Genomic DNA, 18,182 nt, shown 5'->3' on the forward strand with positions numbered 1-18,182 from the left:
AGGTTTCCAGAAGCAAAAAGACTCTCCAAATCAGTGTTACAAATAGTGGTCATCTCGGCTGAAAGTAAGTTGCTATACTAGTAGTGATGGTTAAGCAAGAAATTGTACTCCAAAAATTTTATCTTGATGATTGAAAACATTGAAATGAGTGCACAAGACCATAAGTGAATATGGTATAGCTCACTAAAGTTCTATTTAGCATTTATTATCTTATAAATGGCAAATCCCATTTTAGAAATGCCTGACTTTTTCCAGCTTTGTATATAGCCCTATCTAAGCCTTGTCATGCCTTATTGCCAGGGAATATCTAAGTCTACACAGGCAGGAAGACAACAATCTTATAGCAGCATCCCGGCTGGAATCACCTGCTTGCGCACACACACAAATCCTTTATCTAAACAGCACCAATCAACAAGCTTGTAGCAGCTTTAATCCTAAGCACACAGTGGACTGAGCTGTTGCATCAGAAAAGTGCCAGAGCAGACAGGAAACTATAACTGGTAGAGTTCAAGGTTACAGAGCAATTGTTCCCCTTTGAAATAGCAACATTAGGCAGCCAAGAGATTGATTAAAACAAAACATGGAGGTGTGCTGACTTGGAATTTAGACACAGATGATGATGATTTCTGTAACAACCTGATCCAGTGACCAAAAAAAAAAAACCCACTAGTCAATCGTTCTTTAAAAATATGAATAGAGAAATAAATTAGCATTTTCCTCCATTGTGTAAGCAATTATGTATAAATAATTAAAATCAATATTTACACCAAAGCTGCTCATGTGCTTGCAGCTAATAATAAAACTTGACCCTTATGACCTTTCATTCAATGTTCTCCAAGGGCATGAAGCTTAACTGAGCTACTGAGTCTCAGTGAAAAATCAGGCACCGATAGCTCCATTGTGTGGAGAAGCAAAGAAGTCAAAGTAGAGCATCTCTAAAAGCAAAGGGTTTTCAGCACCTTTGCAGCCCAGGCCACAAATAACTCATTTAACTTCACACAGCAAATTACTGAAACAACTGAGAAGAGACAATCCTAAAATAGACAGGATACAGTGTTCACTGGCCTCACCAGAGGTAAAGGACACAGGGTTCAAAACGCTGGTAAGCAAGTGCTGTGCTACCTTCCCAAAGTTTCTCATCACTTGTAAAGCTGAAGCTGAATTAACAATCATTAGGCATTTCAGAAACTTTCTTTAGCATAAAGAGGAACAAATAACTCCACAACAGAGATCAAGGAATGACAGAAGGTGTTTCATAAGCTCACATACTCAGTGAAATCTCTGTCCTCTATGTTTTTCAGACTTCTTTCACACTAACCAAAAACCAGTACTTACTCTGCCCACTGTGCTCTGCTTTTCTTCCTTCAAATAATCTTGAAAAAATGGGATTTTTCTTCTAAATCCATTTGAATTATACAATTAATGTAAGTGCTGCTGCTATCAGGTATGAAATACATTTTTAGACAACTCTCTAATTTTTAAATTGTTAATGAATGTGGAGCTGCTTATGAGTCATGGTCCTTGGCAAAGTGAAAAGAGGGCATGTTTCTGACACTTGATTTTTGAATAGTAACTGTTTTGCCTGTTCAGGAAGGTGAGAAACTGAAACACGGAGAGTTGAAGCCAAGGGCAGGAATCTGAGAATTTTGATGTTGGCTCCTGTTTCAACCACTACTGCACATTTGTTCCTGTTGGCTTTAGAGATTTATGCTGTGAGTGAGCAATGAATTTAAGCATGTGCCAAATTGCTAAGATCAAGAGTAGCGCCACTGATTTACAGTACAAACCCACTGCAATTAACTGCGAAAGATTATAAAATCAAATGTGCTTAGCTTGGTGTACACACCAAGATGATTTGACCAGAATAGGGACATCAGTATGTACCAGCACGGTCCTGTCAGTGTGGGCTGAGCTTTACTGACAAAACCATGCTTTACACAGGTGAATTAACAACCTTCCCACCAACAAAGGCAAGCTCCACCGACAAAGACAGAGTTTAGGCAGAGTAACTGCATCAACACCCAGGACAACTCCTGCTATAAGGGTGTCTGTCAGTCAGGGGCCTTGACTTTTCACATCCCTGACCTATGCAGTTGATGTCAAGAATACAGATGTAGCCTAAATGTGTTGTAGAACTGTTCTCGGCTTTGGTTGTGTTTTCTCTGAGCAAAGTGTGCTGAGTGAGCAAGCGTTGGTCCTATGGCTAAACTGATGGAACTGTGGGTGAAAAACTCCAGCTCTCCTATAGAAGAGCTTGTGTGCTTGATTGCTTGTGTCATGCTGAGCAAGTTATTTACTTTCCCTATGCCCCACTGCCCTTTCTGTAAAATGGAGACAATGGCACTTCCAAATATAATATGGAGAGACTGTGAAATTAAGTATACGAGAGACAAGTGAATTACCCACTACTGTAGAGATAATTTAGGGATGTGAAGCCTTTTGAAAGGACAAATATACTTGTGGGAAAATACATGATTTTAAAGTGAAGACGCTTGATCTGTAATTTCTGTAAGTAAAATTATTTTCTAAGTTAAACAACTCATAGCCAGTACCTCTCAGCAGATTATATGAACTGATAAATAAACACCTCCAGCATTCCCATCAACACACAATGGACTCATCAGTAGAGCTAAGGCTAAAAGCTTAGTGTTAAGTCAATTTTAAAATGTTTGTTTTCAAATAATTTTGGTCAGTTGGATATCTATATTTGGTTGGGGGTAAGGGGGAGATGAGGGAAAGGTCTCAGTGACCAGCTCAGATAATATACTTATGAAGCTATCTCTGGAATTCCTACGTTAGTACCTATGACACTATCAAATTCATTGGAAAGAGTTTATCGCGAAGTTAAATGTCAGCAGCTGCAAGCCTTTAAATGGAACATACTTCAGCTCCTGGGCAATGGCAGCGATCTGTTCCACCCTGTCCTGGTGAGCAGCCAAATCGCTCTCAAAAGCTTCATGTTTCCTTAACATAGCACGGACTTCTGTCAGAGAAGCAGATTCATACTCCTTCTGAAGTAAGATTTGCTCTTTGCCTGAAAAACGAAATTAAAATATTAGTTATTTTTTACTAATTTATTGGTTAGAACAATTGCAAGTTTAGTCAACTTTTTCAACTGAGGCACAGTCACAGGTATGAGATAAAGTCCCACTCCCACTGAACTCAGTGACAAATTGTCAGCACAACAGTGTTAATTAGAAATATGTATTTTTCAAGATCTCTCAGTAATTCCTTGATTCTTGCAAAGGTTGTTTATACTGATCTAAAATAGTGAGTATTACATTGCTTGAGAAACTGGCTTTAAAAAAATGGGGCTATAAACTATTGTGATGTCTTTTGTAGTGTAGACTTATGAAACCAGAAATCACACTGATAGCTCAGCTTCACTTTTACTAATGATCTGTTATTCTTTTTCATGTTCTGCCTTCAATTCTTTATTCATTTCAGCACTTCCAAAAGAAAAAAAAAAAAAAGATTGAGATGTGTGCCTTTTGTATCAAATACTGAATTTTAAGTGGAAAATGCCAACCCATTTACAAAAGGCTAGGGAAGGAAAGAGGAAGTGAGAAACTGAAATACTAGTCTTTGGAAGTTCCTATGTTGGACAACTGCATGTGTGCAGACAGCCCCTACAACTGCAGCTCGTCACATGGCTTTACGCAGCTCCGTGAATTCTAGAGCCAGAAGGGACTATTGTTTCACTTGCTACGTACCAGCTTATGTGAAGTTTTTCCTGCTAACAGCCATAACATGTCACCATGAGTAGTTTATGCTTGAAAATAGGCTCTCAGGGCTGATAAACACTGTAGTTTCCCATCTAATGTCTGCTTGGCAGCCGTTTACAGCCTTGTATGCTTCCAGCAACTGCGTTATGGGATGGACTCGGGTTTACTTTCACAGTGTGAAAATATTCTAGCTGGGAAAGCCAGAAGCATGGCAGAAGCAGGAAGAGTGTTGTCAGGGCAAACAATAGGATGATAGAGCAGATCTATGTTTAATGGTCCCCAACAAAACCGTATGCCAGTGTACGGTCCTACAGCTGTTACAACCACACATAAGGTTAGGTTACCATTAAAAAACAGAACTATAAATGGGGTGTGGTCCAGGGTATGGAGCAAAGCAGACATGAGTCCATTATCGTGTCGTTTATGTGGACTATTCAAAACATCATCATGATCAAATGATAATCAACTCAGAATAACTCTGTTAATAATTTCACACTTAACCAGTGGTGTCACTGCGTTCCTGGCCGGATTGCCGGTGTACAAATACATAGGAATGCTTTAGCAGTAATGGCCTCTATTCAAGTGCTGAATATTCCCATTAAGTTTGCCTCACTACCTCAGGAGTATGATTTTTACAGTTACACTTCATTAGCAACATACCTACAAGTTAGGATCATGAGTATAGCCAACAAAACCTGCAATCTTATCTGTTAATATTTTAGGTTCCTAAAACTGCCCAAACTACTTAAGAGTGAGTTTCTGGCTAGCAAGTATTCAGCATTGACAGTTCAACCTTGAACATTAAAACATTAAAAATGTTAAAAGCCATCTCTGCTCACCATATGCCCACTGTTCATGAGTGGAAGCCTTCTGCCTAAATTTCTCAGCCAAGTGTTCAAGTCTTTCCAGTCTTCGTATTTCATTCAGCAGCCACTCTTCATAGCCTTTCTCAGCTTGTTCAAGTCTCTGCCAAGCGCCGGCAATATCCTTTGAAGAGAATACATGGGAGAGAGGGGATGAAAATATAATCTCTTTTTATCCAAGTTTGTAGATTTCTGATTCATTCACAATTTTGCTCCAAAAGAGAAATTTTTATGTCCAGATTTTGTAAAATGACAGAATCACAGAAAATGTTGTGAGGCAGCTCAGGACTTCTGCTCCTAATAGCACATCCTATTCAGGTGGGTTCATGAAAGGAACCTCTATACAAATCCCTTCCAAGCACAGCTATACATTCAGTATCTTCATGATGTATTGCTTTCACCTCCCTTTTTACAATGTGCATGTTCTTTTATGACATATCTATCTGTTATCAAAATAAAAATGTTTTGCTCTTGGAAGTTGACAGTAGCAAAATAATTACCATCAAGAGGATTTGGTGCATATTTTATCTGGAATACAAATTCATTTCATTTTCTGTGGTGCACAAAGTTTTGTGAGCTTCCTTGGAAACTCAAAGGCACGAGTAAGAAACTGAAGTGACAGGCCCCTTATTTTCTAAGTACAGGCAGTGGGCAATGGCGCTTTTCAGACAGTGCAATCGTCTGTTTATCAAATTTGAACAACAAAAACATAATGATAGAACAGAGTACAGAAAGAAGTTTGCTATATTCCACAGGAAATGTTTTGGCCCACAGTCAACTCACACTACTTATCAGCAGATGAGAATTCTTGGCACTGACTATTCTTATCTTCTCAGACAAAAGAAAAAACAGGATTTAATTTTAAAAAGTAGAAAAAAGCAGAAACATATATTGAGCAATGTCTGTCTCTGTAGGTCTGATGACAAAAATGTCAGTGAAACCACTCTGAGTTTTGCTTAAATAAACAATATTTGGCCTCACTGATAAAGAAGTATTGATAACACTCCCAAAGCAAGCTCTGTATCATCTCACATCTCAAGACAATTTGCTCTTGGGGAAAGCCTTGAAAGAGGCAGGAGCACACTTAAGAGAAAGCAAGATTCTAGAATGAAAGGGAACATGTAAAAAGAGTGATTTGATATTGATAAAGTGCAACAAACTCAAGTTTCTGAGCATGACTTAAAATGGCATTTCAGTCCTTCGTGTTGACATTTTTGTGAGAACATTGTTAAAAACGAGAACAGAATATTGATGCCTCCTTTACTTACTGAAACCATCTTTCCCTCTGATGGCATGAAAGCTGGCCGATTGCTGATTCTCAGTTTTGTCTGCAGGGTGTTGAAATTGATCTCCAGTTGACATTTCTCTTGGACTTTGGGAGGTTTGTGTTTGCGGCGGTAGTCCCGGAAATCCTCTAATTTCTTCTGCATAGCCTGCATTGTTTTTTCTGGGGTCCTGTTTTCCAGCCAAGGAATTGTCCGGCGAATCCATTCTAAAAGCTTTCAAACCAACAAAAACAATTGAAATAAAGGCAATAGAAAAGCAATCAAAAAATATCATATTGAGTGCACAAATTCTAATCAAGTTTGTTCCATTTTAGTATTATTGACTTCATTTGGTATCAGTGCCTTAACGGCAAGTAAGCACAAGATTTTCGAAGTTAAACAGTACTTTTTTTACTGATTTTCCCAGATATTCTAGGTATTTCTAGAAATACTCTGATTTTCAGAAAGATGAACACACATGTAAGGTTTCTCTAGCTAATTACTCAAAGCCTGAGTGACTCAAAATCATTTGCCACTTTCAAAAGTATCGGTCTTGTCTTAAGTAGTCACAGTTATGAGATGGCGATAGACACCAGCCACATAACTCAAATCACATAAAAATTTTCACTCAGATGTCCATTAACGGCAATGTAGCACTACTGTCTTTGCGTCTATGATGTCAGTATGTTTTTGCAGTTTATGTATTAAAGACAAGGGAGCTCTCATTTATGCACTACACATCTGTAGTCCTGACTCAATAAATTTGCCATTTACCAAGAAAGGACAGGAGAAGCACAGTGTGCCCCTTCCTTCATTCATTTGCTGTCTGTTTTCACAGGTGCATTGTGAACACCCTGAGAGATCTTGTCCAGGTGTGCTTTGCAGAACACAAAGCCAAGGAGTGACAGGATCCTGTAGGTTCCACATGTGGTCAAGGATGGCTGTCTTTGAAGATTAAAGAGACAGCAACCCTGGTCTTTGGGCAGACTGATAACAGCCCTCAAAACACCTTTTTTGGTCTCATTAATGAGATTGTCTTGCTGGAAGTCACACAGGAAGCCTGTGACAAAGCAGTCACCTGAACCTTGACGTCATGGACAACAGAGCTTTGTACCCTACCACAGTGAGATTTACCCTCATAGTGTCTTCACTTTGCTATCTTGCAGACAGTGCATGAAATCATAGAATCATAGAATGGTTAGGGTTGGAAGGGACCTTCAAAGGTCATCTAGTCCAACCCCCCTGCAAGGAGCAGGGACATCCCCAACTAGATCAGGTTGCTCAGAGCCTCATCCAGCCTGGCCTTGAACGTTTCCAGAGATGGGGCCTCCACCACCTTTCTGGGCAACCTGTTCCAGTGTTCTATAACTCGCATCGTAAAAAATTTTTTCCTAATCTTTCAACTTTCAGTATTTCATGAACATAATTATCACCATGTTACAGATACAACTGTATTTACCTCACTTGCTAGTCTCTCATACTCTTCCATCAACCTCTCATTTTCCTGATTCACAGCAAGCACCTTACAGATCCGGTTAGCTGCAGTCTCAGCCTGTAAAACACAGCAAATAAACAGAACATATTCATAAACACACTCTGAGAAAGGTACAGCCTTGGAGAAAGAGAAAGAACTCGGCTGTTGCAAATAAAAATCACATTGTTTTATAGTTCTTGATTTGTCCTCCTAGGTTACTTTACGCTCCTGTAGTCACAGATTCCAATGGGCTGAATAAGGCACAGATCAGCACAGAAGTTGTTGTACAATGAAGCCTTATTATACAAGGGAGAATTTCACACTGCCATTATAATTGTCTTTTATTTTCAAAGACAACTTAGGCCATTCTTACAGTTATCCTATTAGGTTAAGTTTTTTAAATCACATCAAAAAAGTATTAGAGCTGTTAGCCACACTGGAAAGACATCTCGTGTGATTCAGGAGTCCCAGCCACTCTGTATCTGCACACCATATTCACATATACCTTTGAGAATAAATGCAGCTCAACCACTGACAGCAAATCTTTTCATGCCCCCTGCCAAATTTATTCATGAAGGCACTGTGTAGCTCTGCCGTATTTAAAATTTATTTTAATAGTTTGATCGCAGATCTATACTTTCATACAAATGTGAGCCAGGAGTATATCTAATCAAATAAATATTTGTGTGGACTCCTGTGTTACAGAGTATTTGGAATCCCCCTTTTGCATGAACAGCAAAACCTTCATACCCAGAAGCAAGAGGGTGCAACAGCGTAGCTGTGCTGTGATAAGGTGGAGGGAATCTACCAGACACAAAGGAAAATTAGATTCTGAGGATGAAGGAAAAATAAAAACTAATTTAAGGTTTCTTTTTTTTTTTTCCACATAAGTTGGGTTATGTCCATTTGTAGGCTAGAAATGTATGAAGCAGAACAGTGGGAAATGCCACATTTGTAAGTGAGAATCCCATCTTGTATGACAGATCAGCTGATGTGTTCTTGCCTCTTATACTAGTACTTTGATCCACAAATAATTCCACTGGCTTCAGTGGGAACCAGGCACAAATACTGTGTTGGATGTCTTCTGTGCCTTTCTGCATCTTTAGGCATCTCTGGAAATCTAGCCCTAAATTACTACGCAGCATGAGTAAGTCTAGAATATGCAGCAAACACATGAGATGTTGATGTAGCAAAAACCAACTCCATTTCACAGTATCTGCAAATACAGTTTTTCTGAAATAGTCTTTATAACGACCCAGAATTAGAAAGAGGAATGTCCACTGGAATTAAAGAAGTTCAACTTGCTACACAACATTTAACTAAAACAGGTTCAAGTGTTGGTTAAAAACAAGTATTAGTGCTCAAATAATATACTTGCAATTGTTAATTAAAACCACAAAGTACTAAATTAGGTTTTTTTAATAAACTATTGGCAATGTGAAACAACCAATCAAAAACACAGCAACCTGAAGGGACAGTTGATTAATACCTGCTCTGCTCCAGCAAAAGCATGGTAGAAGCAGGACACATATGTCATGATAGCTCTCTCATCGGGTTTGGGAGTGTTCACAATATCTATAAAAGGGGGGAAGAAATGAAAACAAAACAAACAAACAAAAAGAATCGAGGAGTAGAAAATAGGATGAATAAATAAAAGCACAATATAGTGTCATTCAAATTGTTTTCTTGTCCATAGCTCTGTTCTCTAGAAACTCTACAAAGCTGTAATAAATTTAGTGTTAGATTGGTGGATGTTGACAGAATAAAATGTACACTAGAAATTAAACATAAGCTTTTACAGAGAGATGGATTTTTTTTTTTAATAAGCTTGATCCTGCAGTATTGTTACAGGGGTAGTGACCTTAATTTTACCAGGACTATCTGCTTAAGAACTGGCATGTATATGTCTGGCGACTTAGAGTGGGAGATTTTTGACTGAGATACAGGAAAAGACAGACCACATATTGATCTTGGGAGAAGTTCCCTGGAAGTTGCATGTGGATTACTTACAGCCTCAGTAAGAATATCAGTATTCTTTATATCACTAATACCTGAAGTATGTCCAACTCTGAACTGCCTTGCTTTTTAGATTTTTCTTTCTTTTCATTAGGACATGATTCCAGAGCTCTTCTGAGATGTCTGTGTATGTTTCTGTGTCTATTTTGCATAGTGGCAACATGTTATGTTGCTGTTTGTACTTACCATTAAGCATTTAACATTTTAAAAACAATCCTGAAAGCATAAGAGAAGGGTTTATTTTCTGAGCATCTGTTACAATGATTTTGACATCTGTAGCAGAAATAATATCCAGCAGGGAGAAAAAAGATGGCATTCTGCTACTGAAATTGTTTTTTCACTATGAACTTATTTTCATCTTGCATTTTTAAAGATGCTTCATATGCATGCACAGAAGTTCAATTAATGAGAACAATGTCTTCTATCCCATTCAGTAACCAGCTGTCAAAAACCTACTGGATATTATTAGTAAAGATACAGAAAGATGCGACAGAAAGGTTTGTTTCTAGGGAAGAAATGGATAGAATACTACTGGCTCTACCAAGACAGTGGCTCACAGAGAGAATCAGGCAACAGGAAATGAGCGCAGCTCTAAGATGCTGTCCTAGTAACTAGTTAGGAAAAGGTCAGAAGAGGAAAAACTGCTGAAAGAAACAAGACAGAAGGTGAAGGCTGAGATCTGATCCATCTTCTACAATCTCACCTTCTGAGCACCAGCAAATGCATGGTAGTAACAGGAAACATAAGTCATAATGGCTCTTTCATCAGGTCTGGCAGTGTTTACTACATCTGTGTAGAGAGAAGAGGGTTAACTGCTCAGAAATTCTCCCAAGGTACTTCCATCAGATTATGCTGATGATGCCACCTCAGTGCTGTAAGGATTCAAAATAAATACACCATTATTCAGGTTGCATCTGTTTACTGATATCAGTGCAAAGCTACCTAAGCTAGGAATCAGTAAATGAAAAAGAGAGAACTCCCTCTGAAATGGCAAAACTTCTGGAGGCAGAGACTGTACAGAAGGGTATTGCTGCCTTCTGGTTTGTGGAAACTTCCAAGCAGATGGCATGGCTGGCAGATCTCCTGGGTTCAGCCTCCCTCTCGCTCCAAAGCAACTTCATCTAAATCACTAGAATTATTTCAGAGTTAAATGCAGCCACTGACAGTCACAAAATAGGAGTGTGTACAGTGTTAGCATAGGGTCCCTGTGACTGACAGAGTATTGATAGAAACCTGTAGAACTCCTGCGGTCCAGAAATACATTTTGTGCTAAGAAAAGCTTGGATAGTAACAGTTTTGCAATCCCTGCACCAATCTGTCTTTTCAGTTAATAGCATAAATGAAAGAAGAGTTTGGCTCAGCTGGCTGATCGCTTTGTCCCTATTACGGCAGGAAAGAATAAAAGTATAGAGAGGGTGCAATCAAGGTATGGGTACATTGGTAAAAATGGACCTTTTCAATACAGAGAAAGGCAGAAAAAGATGTGTTTACACCAGTTACAGCTGAGTGATGAATGATGCTAATGCAAACTGCAAGGATTCCTGCCAATGGAAGGAGTGGGAAGATACTGCTGTGAAAAGACCAAGGAATGATGCAACAATTTCTAATATTAATAGTGAGATTTCTAAGTTCGGGACCAATGTATTCACTGATTTTGCATCTACTTCACATAGTTCTGAATAAAACTTTGCAAAGTTTCCACTGGGAACACAGGGGAAGTAAAGAGAGTAAAAAGTGATGGTGAGTACTTGGAGGGTATTAAAGGATCATTATTTCATTCCCCCCTCTCCTGCCAAGAAGGAGAATAGTAAGGTAAGGGCTAGAATGTGCAGAAAATCTGGTGAGGAAAAAAGAAGTTTCTTACATTGTATGTGAAGACAAAAAATGAGGAAAGGAGAATGATAGTAGGAGCTGTTCCGTGGTAAGGAGGTAGCACTTCGGTTTATTGCTTGCACAGTATTTCAGAGCAAAATAATTAAGTGGTGCTTGAAAGAGGAATTGCAATTCAAAAAATGAGAACAATTACTTTTGAAGCATGAAGGTGAAACCAAGAAACCTCTTCATTGAAGAGATTACAACCTGGATTTTCAAATCATCTTGTATTGGCCTAACTTTCCTGGTCTGCTGCAAAGACTTCAAGGGGAGCAGACACAGTGAGTTTGAGCGCTCTGGGTAATTCCTGTGTTGTCACTGCTCTACACTGACAAGGCCTGCTCTGCACAGAGTAGCATCTGCATACTTGAAGAACGCTTTGAACTAGTGTAGGCAAATTCCAGTATTTCGGGACTATTTTTTGCCTGAAGCACAAAAGTTTCGTTATCTTGAAGAAATTCAGGAAACTTTAATAAATATTTCCTTGTTATTTGTCAACAAACTCTAAAGATTATTGGAGAAACCAAACATGAAACTATTTGTTAAAACTATCACAGCAAAAGGTTTATAATTAAAATCTAAAAAATAAAAGATTCCTTCAACCTAACCTCTCACAGGAAGTACACTGTTAGTACATTTTGAAAGTTCAGTACTTCTATTTCTGGCCCTATCACTTAAACATTTTTAAAAGTGAATATGCTTTAAGCTGTTAACAGTTGTATTTCCCTTTATTAGACTTAGAATTTAATTTCTTAAAGGCAAAGATTATCTCTTGATCCTGTATTTTACCTCAGTTATCACAGTGTGGCCATATGCTGAGGTTAGGTTCCAAAGTACTATAATAAATACAAACAACAACAATCAATAATGAGTGAAGCATAAAGTGAGTGAAATTATCCAGTACATGGACAACAAGAAGGAAAACATTGTTTGAAAACAAAGCAGGTTGCTCCACTACAATTGATGTGGAAGGAATGTTGAAAATTTGCCAGATACAAAACAAGTTTTACTGTCTCCTGCTTATGAGTAACACAAACTTCAGTAAGATATAACCTTACCTTCTGCATCCAACATCTTAGGGATATCCAAATGCTTTTCAGCAATTTCCATGGCAAGGTTGATATTTCCTATGGGGTCATCCTGCATTAAAAAAGAAAATACAACTAGTCAAAGATAGTACTTCTGTGAAGCAAGACTACCATAGATAGACTAAAACTTACTCTGTTTTTCCAAACTGTAAACTAGAGTCACAACTGTTGTTCTTCAAAAAGCAGAGTATAGGTATATAGAACTTTTGGTCTATCTACTGCTATACATTCAAAAGAAAACATTATTAAGCTATTATGTACCCCTAGGACTCTGCTGCAAATGTATTCTGGAGGGGAACACAGATAACATATGCAGTGTACGCTCATAATTCTACACTAGTTCTGAATGAATTACACTCAAGGCCACTGGTCCAGTAGACCGGTCATCACAAAGTTAGTCCTGCATAGTTTTATACCTACTATATATTAATATTACAGTGATATGAATTTTATCAAGTAATCTGATGGTCAGGTAAATGCCTGAGAAGAAGCAAGCACAGACAGAAGAACAGTTTTCCAGAAGGAGCAAAACGTCCCAATTTTGGCTTGGACAGACAAATATGTAATGCCTCTATAAAATTAATTTTAGAGCTGTGAAAATTCAAGAACTTCCTCTGGGTTCGAGATTTTGATTTTGGTTTTTGAAGGAAAGAGAAAGGAAGAAGTGAGCACAGTTCAGATAAACAGCACATATTTCATGTCTTACACTACAGACAGATATTGCTGACAATGGAAGAGCGTGTCAGATTAGGGCTGCTCTAAAGGCAGCCTTTCCATATCAGCTTGGAGTGAAAACATCCTGTGTGAAATGGCAGTTCATGCCATTAAGGCTATAATTATTTTCACGTATTCACAAACTGCTAAATGATCACAGCCAATCTGAACAATCCCAACGTCTACAGAGAAAGGTTGGGAACATAGGACACAGAAGACCAGTTAGAGATGCTGGAGGGCACTGAAAAAATGTTAACAGGTTTTCTCTAGGGAATTTCCAAGGCTTCCATTTGAATATAAACACTTCTTATAAAGGGATCTAGTCTCAAGCATGCTTCTTTTGTTACTTTGAAATAAACTTAGTAAGGTTACTTACTATGGAATCACAGCAATTACTTAAGTTTCACAGAAGTCTGTTCCTCATGCACCTAAGTATGCCAGGTATCATAAGCAGGAATACCCATGACACGTCTTTCTATGAACATATCATACTAGATAGCCTTTCCTTTAAAAGCTGCATGTTCAATAAAATGTGTTATGAAGAAGAGTTTACATTTTGAAACCTAACAATTTGGGCATAACAGAATACAAAGTCTCTAATCATAAGTTCTCATTCTATCATCGTTTAGCAGTTTTGTGCATCATTGACATTAAGAGGAACTCAAAATGTGGACAATATTTCAAACCCATGAATTTATTTTATTACACAAGACATCATGTGTAATATAACATTTACTGAATGTGTATACAAAAACTCTTACTAAAATTAAGTGGGACAAAAATACACTAGATCTAAGTGAGACCTAATGACTAGGTTAAAACACTTTGCTTATGGATGAGTGATGAGCACCTCCTATTTGTGTGCTTGGTACTAAGTCTGTGAGTAAACAGTGCTCCACTGGTAAAGGATTTGTTTAAAATCTCAGCAACTTCAGAATAATTGGAGGACATAGCCACCACCCATCCTTTTAAACAAAACTACAAACCACAGTAACTAAAAATCTCTGCTACAGCTAAACAAATACCTCATCTAACTTGTCATAGTCAAGAAGATCAGGCCTGTGTCTATGGATAACGGCGTTGAAAGCAAGGCCATCTTTCCAGCTACAAGTTCACACAAAACACATTGGTGAGAAAAGGAAAAAACAGCATGCAGGAGGTAAGAAACCAAGAAACAAGACACCAAGACAGCTGTTAATGTAACCAAAATGAGCAGTCAATCAAACACAGCCAGGTCAGAAAAGCAAGATCTATTTTAGGATTTGTCTGCATGTGCTTTACGTGCCACAGCTCAGCCTCAGTTTGAAACCTGACCTGTTCTTATTTTGGAAATCTCTAAGAGGGAAATAGTAACGCCAAAGTAGATCTGCTTATGCTCTATCCCCTTCTCTGAGCACTCATCTATAGAATGGTTATACTGTTAAGTTTTTTAGTACTGTGTACCACTTTTCAAAGCACAAACTCAATCAACCAACTTCGGCTTGTGCCATGCTTAAGCACATGTACACAGACAGAGACAGGTAGCTTAGCCATTCCATGAATCTCTTTATCCATAGGCAAGATTGTATATAGAATTAGAGAACAAGCTGGTGTTGATGGCTAATATTTGGCCCTTTGGTTTGGATCTGCAGTTGTGTTAACAACTGCCTAAATTAAAATCTTATATGTTTAGGAATAAGTTCATTTAATTTTCACCACTGCATATCTTGAGGATCCCAGCATAAATTTAACAGATATATAAAGCAGACTAAGTTTCCAAATAATTTCATTTCATTCATTTATCTTTTCCCTCACCAAAGGCTTTCTTATAACAGTTGATTTCAATAGTAAAATCAATCTGTAATGGAAGGGCACGGAATGGAAAATACAGTCTATGATATTCCAGTCTCTTTCATCAATTAAAAGTTGCACTCAACAAATTAAAACCATGATTAAGTTTTCAGTTTTACCGGTGTAGACGTGAGACCTCAAGATGCATTCGTTCCAAAGAGCAGAAAATGGTACATATGTATTGAGAGCTAATGTGAAACAACAACATTCCACTTTCTTTCTAGGTTTTGTTCTTCAGTAATGGTACCTAGAAATTCTGACATTATTACTTGCTTCTCATTCCTCCCTCTCAAAACAAAGGGGCTGGTATCTCTTAGAAAACGTGCATTTTGCCATGAGTAGCACACTGTAATAAAATAGTTTTGTAATCCCCGTAAGGTACTACCTAAGGAAGTTAGGATATCAGATTTGTTCCTGCTTTTCTGGAAGTACAGGTAGAAATAATATCTAAGGATTGGTGAGTATTTTCCATATAAGACTAGTAACTTATTGCATATTCCTGATTACCAAGGGCAGTGTTTGTTCTAGGGAATCTTAGGATTAATCATTATCTCATTGATTACTGCTCTGCAATCTACATTCATTTCCACCCCATACAAAACAGGATGGACTGTACAATACCGTCAGTGGTGAATGGGGAATTCCAATGTATTTGATTTAACATTCATATTGGGCAGCATAAAAGACTTCATCAACTGCCTGGCAGCTGAGGTCCAGATTATTTGCAATTAAATGCTGAAGTCATTGTAATGAGAAGGAAAGAAGGACACAGGGCAGTCATGACATGAGGTCCTTTCCTCCAGGTCACTGTTTTTTTGGAGGGAGTTTAGAAAGCCATTCAGAATTAGTATGCACTCCTCAGCTTGTTCCTAGAAAACACACTAAGCAAACCAGAAGTGAGCCAAATCACTGCAGGACAGCATGCTGTACCACTCAGGCTGAGGACCTTATTTAGCTTGGAGTAGTCAATAAGATCAGGTCGGTGTCTGTGGATAAGTGCACATAATCCAAGGCCATCTTTCCAGCTTTACAGCAAAAAATAGAATGGAAAAAAATTAGTTAATAAAGTCATGACATTTTACAGCGTGATCCTTGCTCAAGGCTTAAAATCAAGCAGGAAGTCTCCTGTCAAATCCTGACACTTATGTTCTGTCCACTCTCATCCCTCTGAGCTGTTCTGTTACTGTACTCTTTTTCCTGTAGTACATGCCTTACTCTACAGTCCATACACACTTAAGGACTCCATAATACTTTCTAGGCAGTGTACATAATGCACATAATTATTTCAATTGCTTAATTTGTGCAGTGATCAAGTAGCTCAGAGTACACATTCATCAATGAAAGTACATAATCTCCTATCACACTTACAGCATGTTTGCAAAAAAATAAAAGGAGAGCAAACCTGCAATTACTTAAATTGGCTGAAGCAACAGGCTTTTTCAGTGTCAGTTATTTCAGACAATTTTAATGGCACAACCGTGTTGTGCTCATAGAAGTACAAAGTCATAAATCAGCTTAGTTTGTTTAAAACACTTCACACATATGACAGCTTTGATCTGAGCTCTGACACTTCAGTGTGACTTCAGGCCCACTACCTTTTGAAGCAAAAATAGGCAATGAACAGAGCTACAAATAACATCTACTTCGAAAGATTATGAGAGGTTCCTTTCAGTCAGAAGCAATTATTCTGAAAGATACTTTATATAAACACTTTATGCAATCACTGGGACTGAGAGTGTGAAGCCTTACCCTGTGCAGCAATTGTGTGATACTAAACATGTTAAGCCTGTTAGAATCCCTGTCACTGAGATGTCTGGGAAGATCCTTCAAATAACAGTACCATCTCCAACAAAAATGTAATACAGTTAAGCAGAATATACATACATTGTATAATATAAAATCATCCAGAAGGTAAAACTGAATCAAAATGAGCACCAAACTAACAAAAAGCTTTTTTTTCCCAAAAAGTATAGACTAAAATGGTCTGGACTGCCCATTGTAAAGTAGTTCTGTAAGAGCCGATCAACCCAAACATTAATCAAGGTACTTCTATTCAAGTTTTCCTGACACCATGTATCAAACCAGCATATATACATAAAAACACTAAGATTTTTATATTGTAATTTACAGTGTATCCTGCATCTATATAAAGCTCTACTGAAAAATACCTCTTTATATTCAAGGCAAGTAGCACATAACAAATTTCAGATCTCTTAAAGGCAATACAGGGACTGTAAATCAAATTATTTTTATCTGTGGATGCACGTGTGAACTGTATCTTGTCTCTCACTACATGTGCTTTAGGTACTGCACATTAAGAATGAATCCAAAACACAAAACCACTGTAATACAGAGCTCTTGTAAGTACTACAAGGGTCTCAGGGAAGGCAAGATCATGTAGTTAAACAGTGCAAATGGCAAGTCACGTAGTTTAATGAGGTGGGTCACTGGCAGAGTTAGAGGAACTAGCTCAGTGAAATCCCAAAATCAGGCAGCCTGCATGTGGCCTGGTAATCCCTTTCTAGCCCTTACTGAAAACACAGAACCTCAAGGCTGGAGCCTCACTAAATTTTACAACTTAGGCAATGATCCTGATTCTGAAAACAAACATGTTTAAAATGTTGCTGTTGTGTACTGAGTGCATTTTTGGCTCCTTATTTATAGTTTCATTACAAAATAATAAAGACTGATTCATCATAATGAGGTATTTGCATGCTTAACACATTGGTGTTTTCCCACGAACAGTCTATACCTACTCTCATTTGAAAGCAGTTATTTGCCAAGTCACTGTGCTGTGGTACTGAGATATTCCCATACACCAGGAACCTCTAGTAATGCAATATGGTCATTCTGTATGGAATAGGGTGGGGTTTTTTTTCTTTTAAATAGTAACTGTGGAAGTAACTATGGTAATGCCAAAGGCTAACCAAATTAGGATTCTGAAGATAAAGCATGAGAATCTGAAAAAAAGTGTATTTAACAGTGAAGTGTGAAACTCTCCTGTCAAATATATACCTACACAACTATAGGAAAAATTTGACCTAAAGTATTTCAGACTGCTTCTACCCCTTGAAATAATGGAAGTTTACCTAAGATGGAAATTCTGAATGTTCACATTTCTGTAAGGAGCAGTTTTTCTCTGACACCACAGCAGCAGCCCTTCTTTGGCAGAGGTCTCTGTAAAAGACACCAGGGAGTAAAAAAACGACAAATGTAAAAAGTGCTCAAGTAACTCATTTCTTGTCATCTTAAATGTGGTCAGCCACCTGAAACTGGCTGGCATAACCCAACATTTAATGCTAAAAGATACACATACAAATGCACTAATGGGGCTC

At 38.0% G+C, this 18,182-nt stretch overlaps 1 protein-coding gene across 1 annotated transcript in view; it reads right to left on the reverse strand.

The window, feature by feature from the left end:
• The window catches only part of ACTN2 (actinin alpha 2), a 71,764-nt gene that overhangs the window by 18,122 nt on the left and 35,460 nt on the right, over positions 1 to 18,182 (reverse strand). The window contains exons 5-12 of the mRNA XM_086743276.1: positions 17,937 to 18,024; positions 15,794 to 15,872; positions 12,274 to 12,355; positions 8,817 to 8,902; positions 7,313 to 7,405; positions 5,857 to 6,087; positions 4,565 to 4,712; positions 2,884 to 3,034 (exon numbers count right to left, since the gene is read on the reverse strand). Of these exons, the coding sequence (XP_086599402.1) occupies positions 2,884 to 3,034; positions 4,565 to 4,712; positions 5,857 to 6,087; positions 7,313 to 7,405; positions 8,817 to 8,902; positions 12,274 to 12,355; positions 15,794 to 15,872; positions 17,937 to 18,024 (958 nt within the window). The remainder of the gene's footprint in view (positions 1 to 2,883; positions 3,035 to 4,564; positions 4,713 to 5,856; positions 6,088 to 7,312; positions 7,406 to 8,816; positions 8,903 to 12,273; positions 12,356 to 15,793; positions 15,873 to 17,936; positions 18,025 to 18,182) is intronic.

Source organism: Chlamydotis macqueenii, chromosome 3 (assembly GCF_036417535.1).
Source record: "Chlamydotis macqueenii isolate bChlMac1 chromosome 3, bChlMac1.mat, whole genome shotgun sequence".
In the NCBI taxonomy this organism is placed as follows: Eukaryota; Metazoa; Chordata; class Aves; order Otidiformes; family Otididae; genus Chlamydotis; species Chlamydotis macqueenii.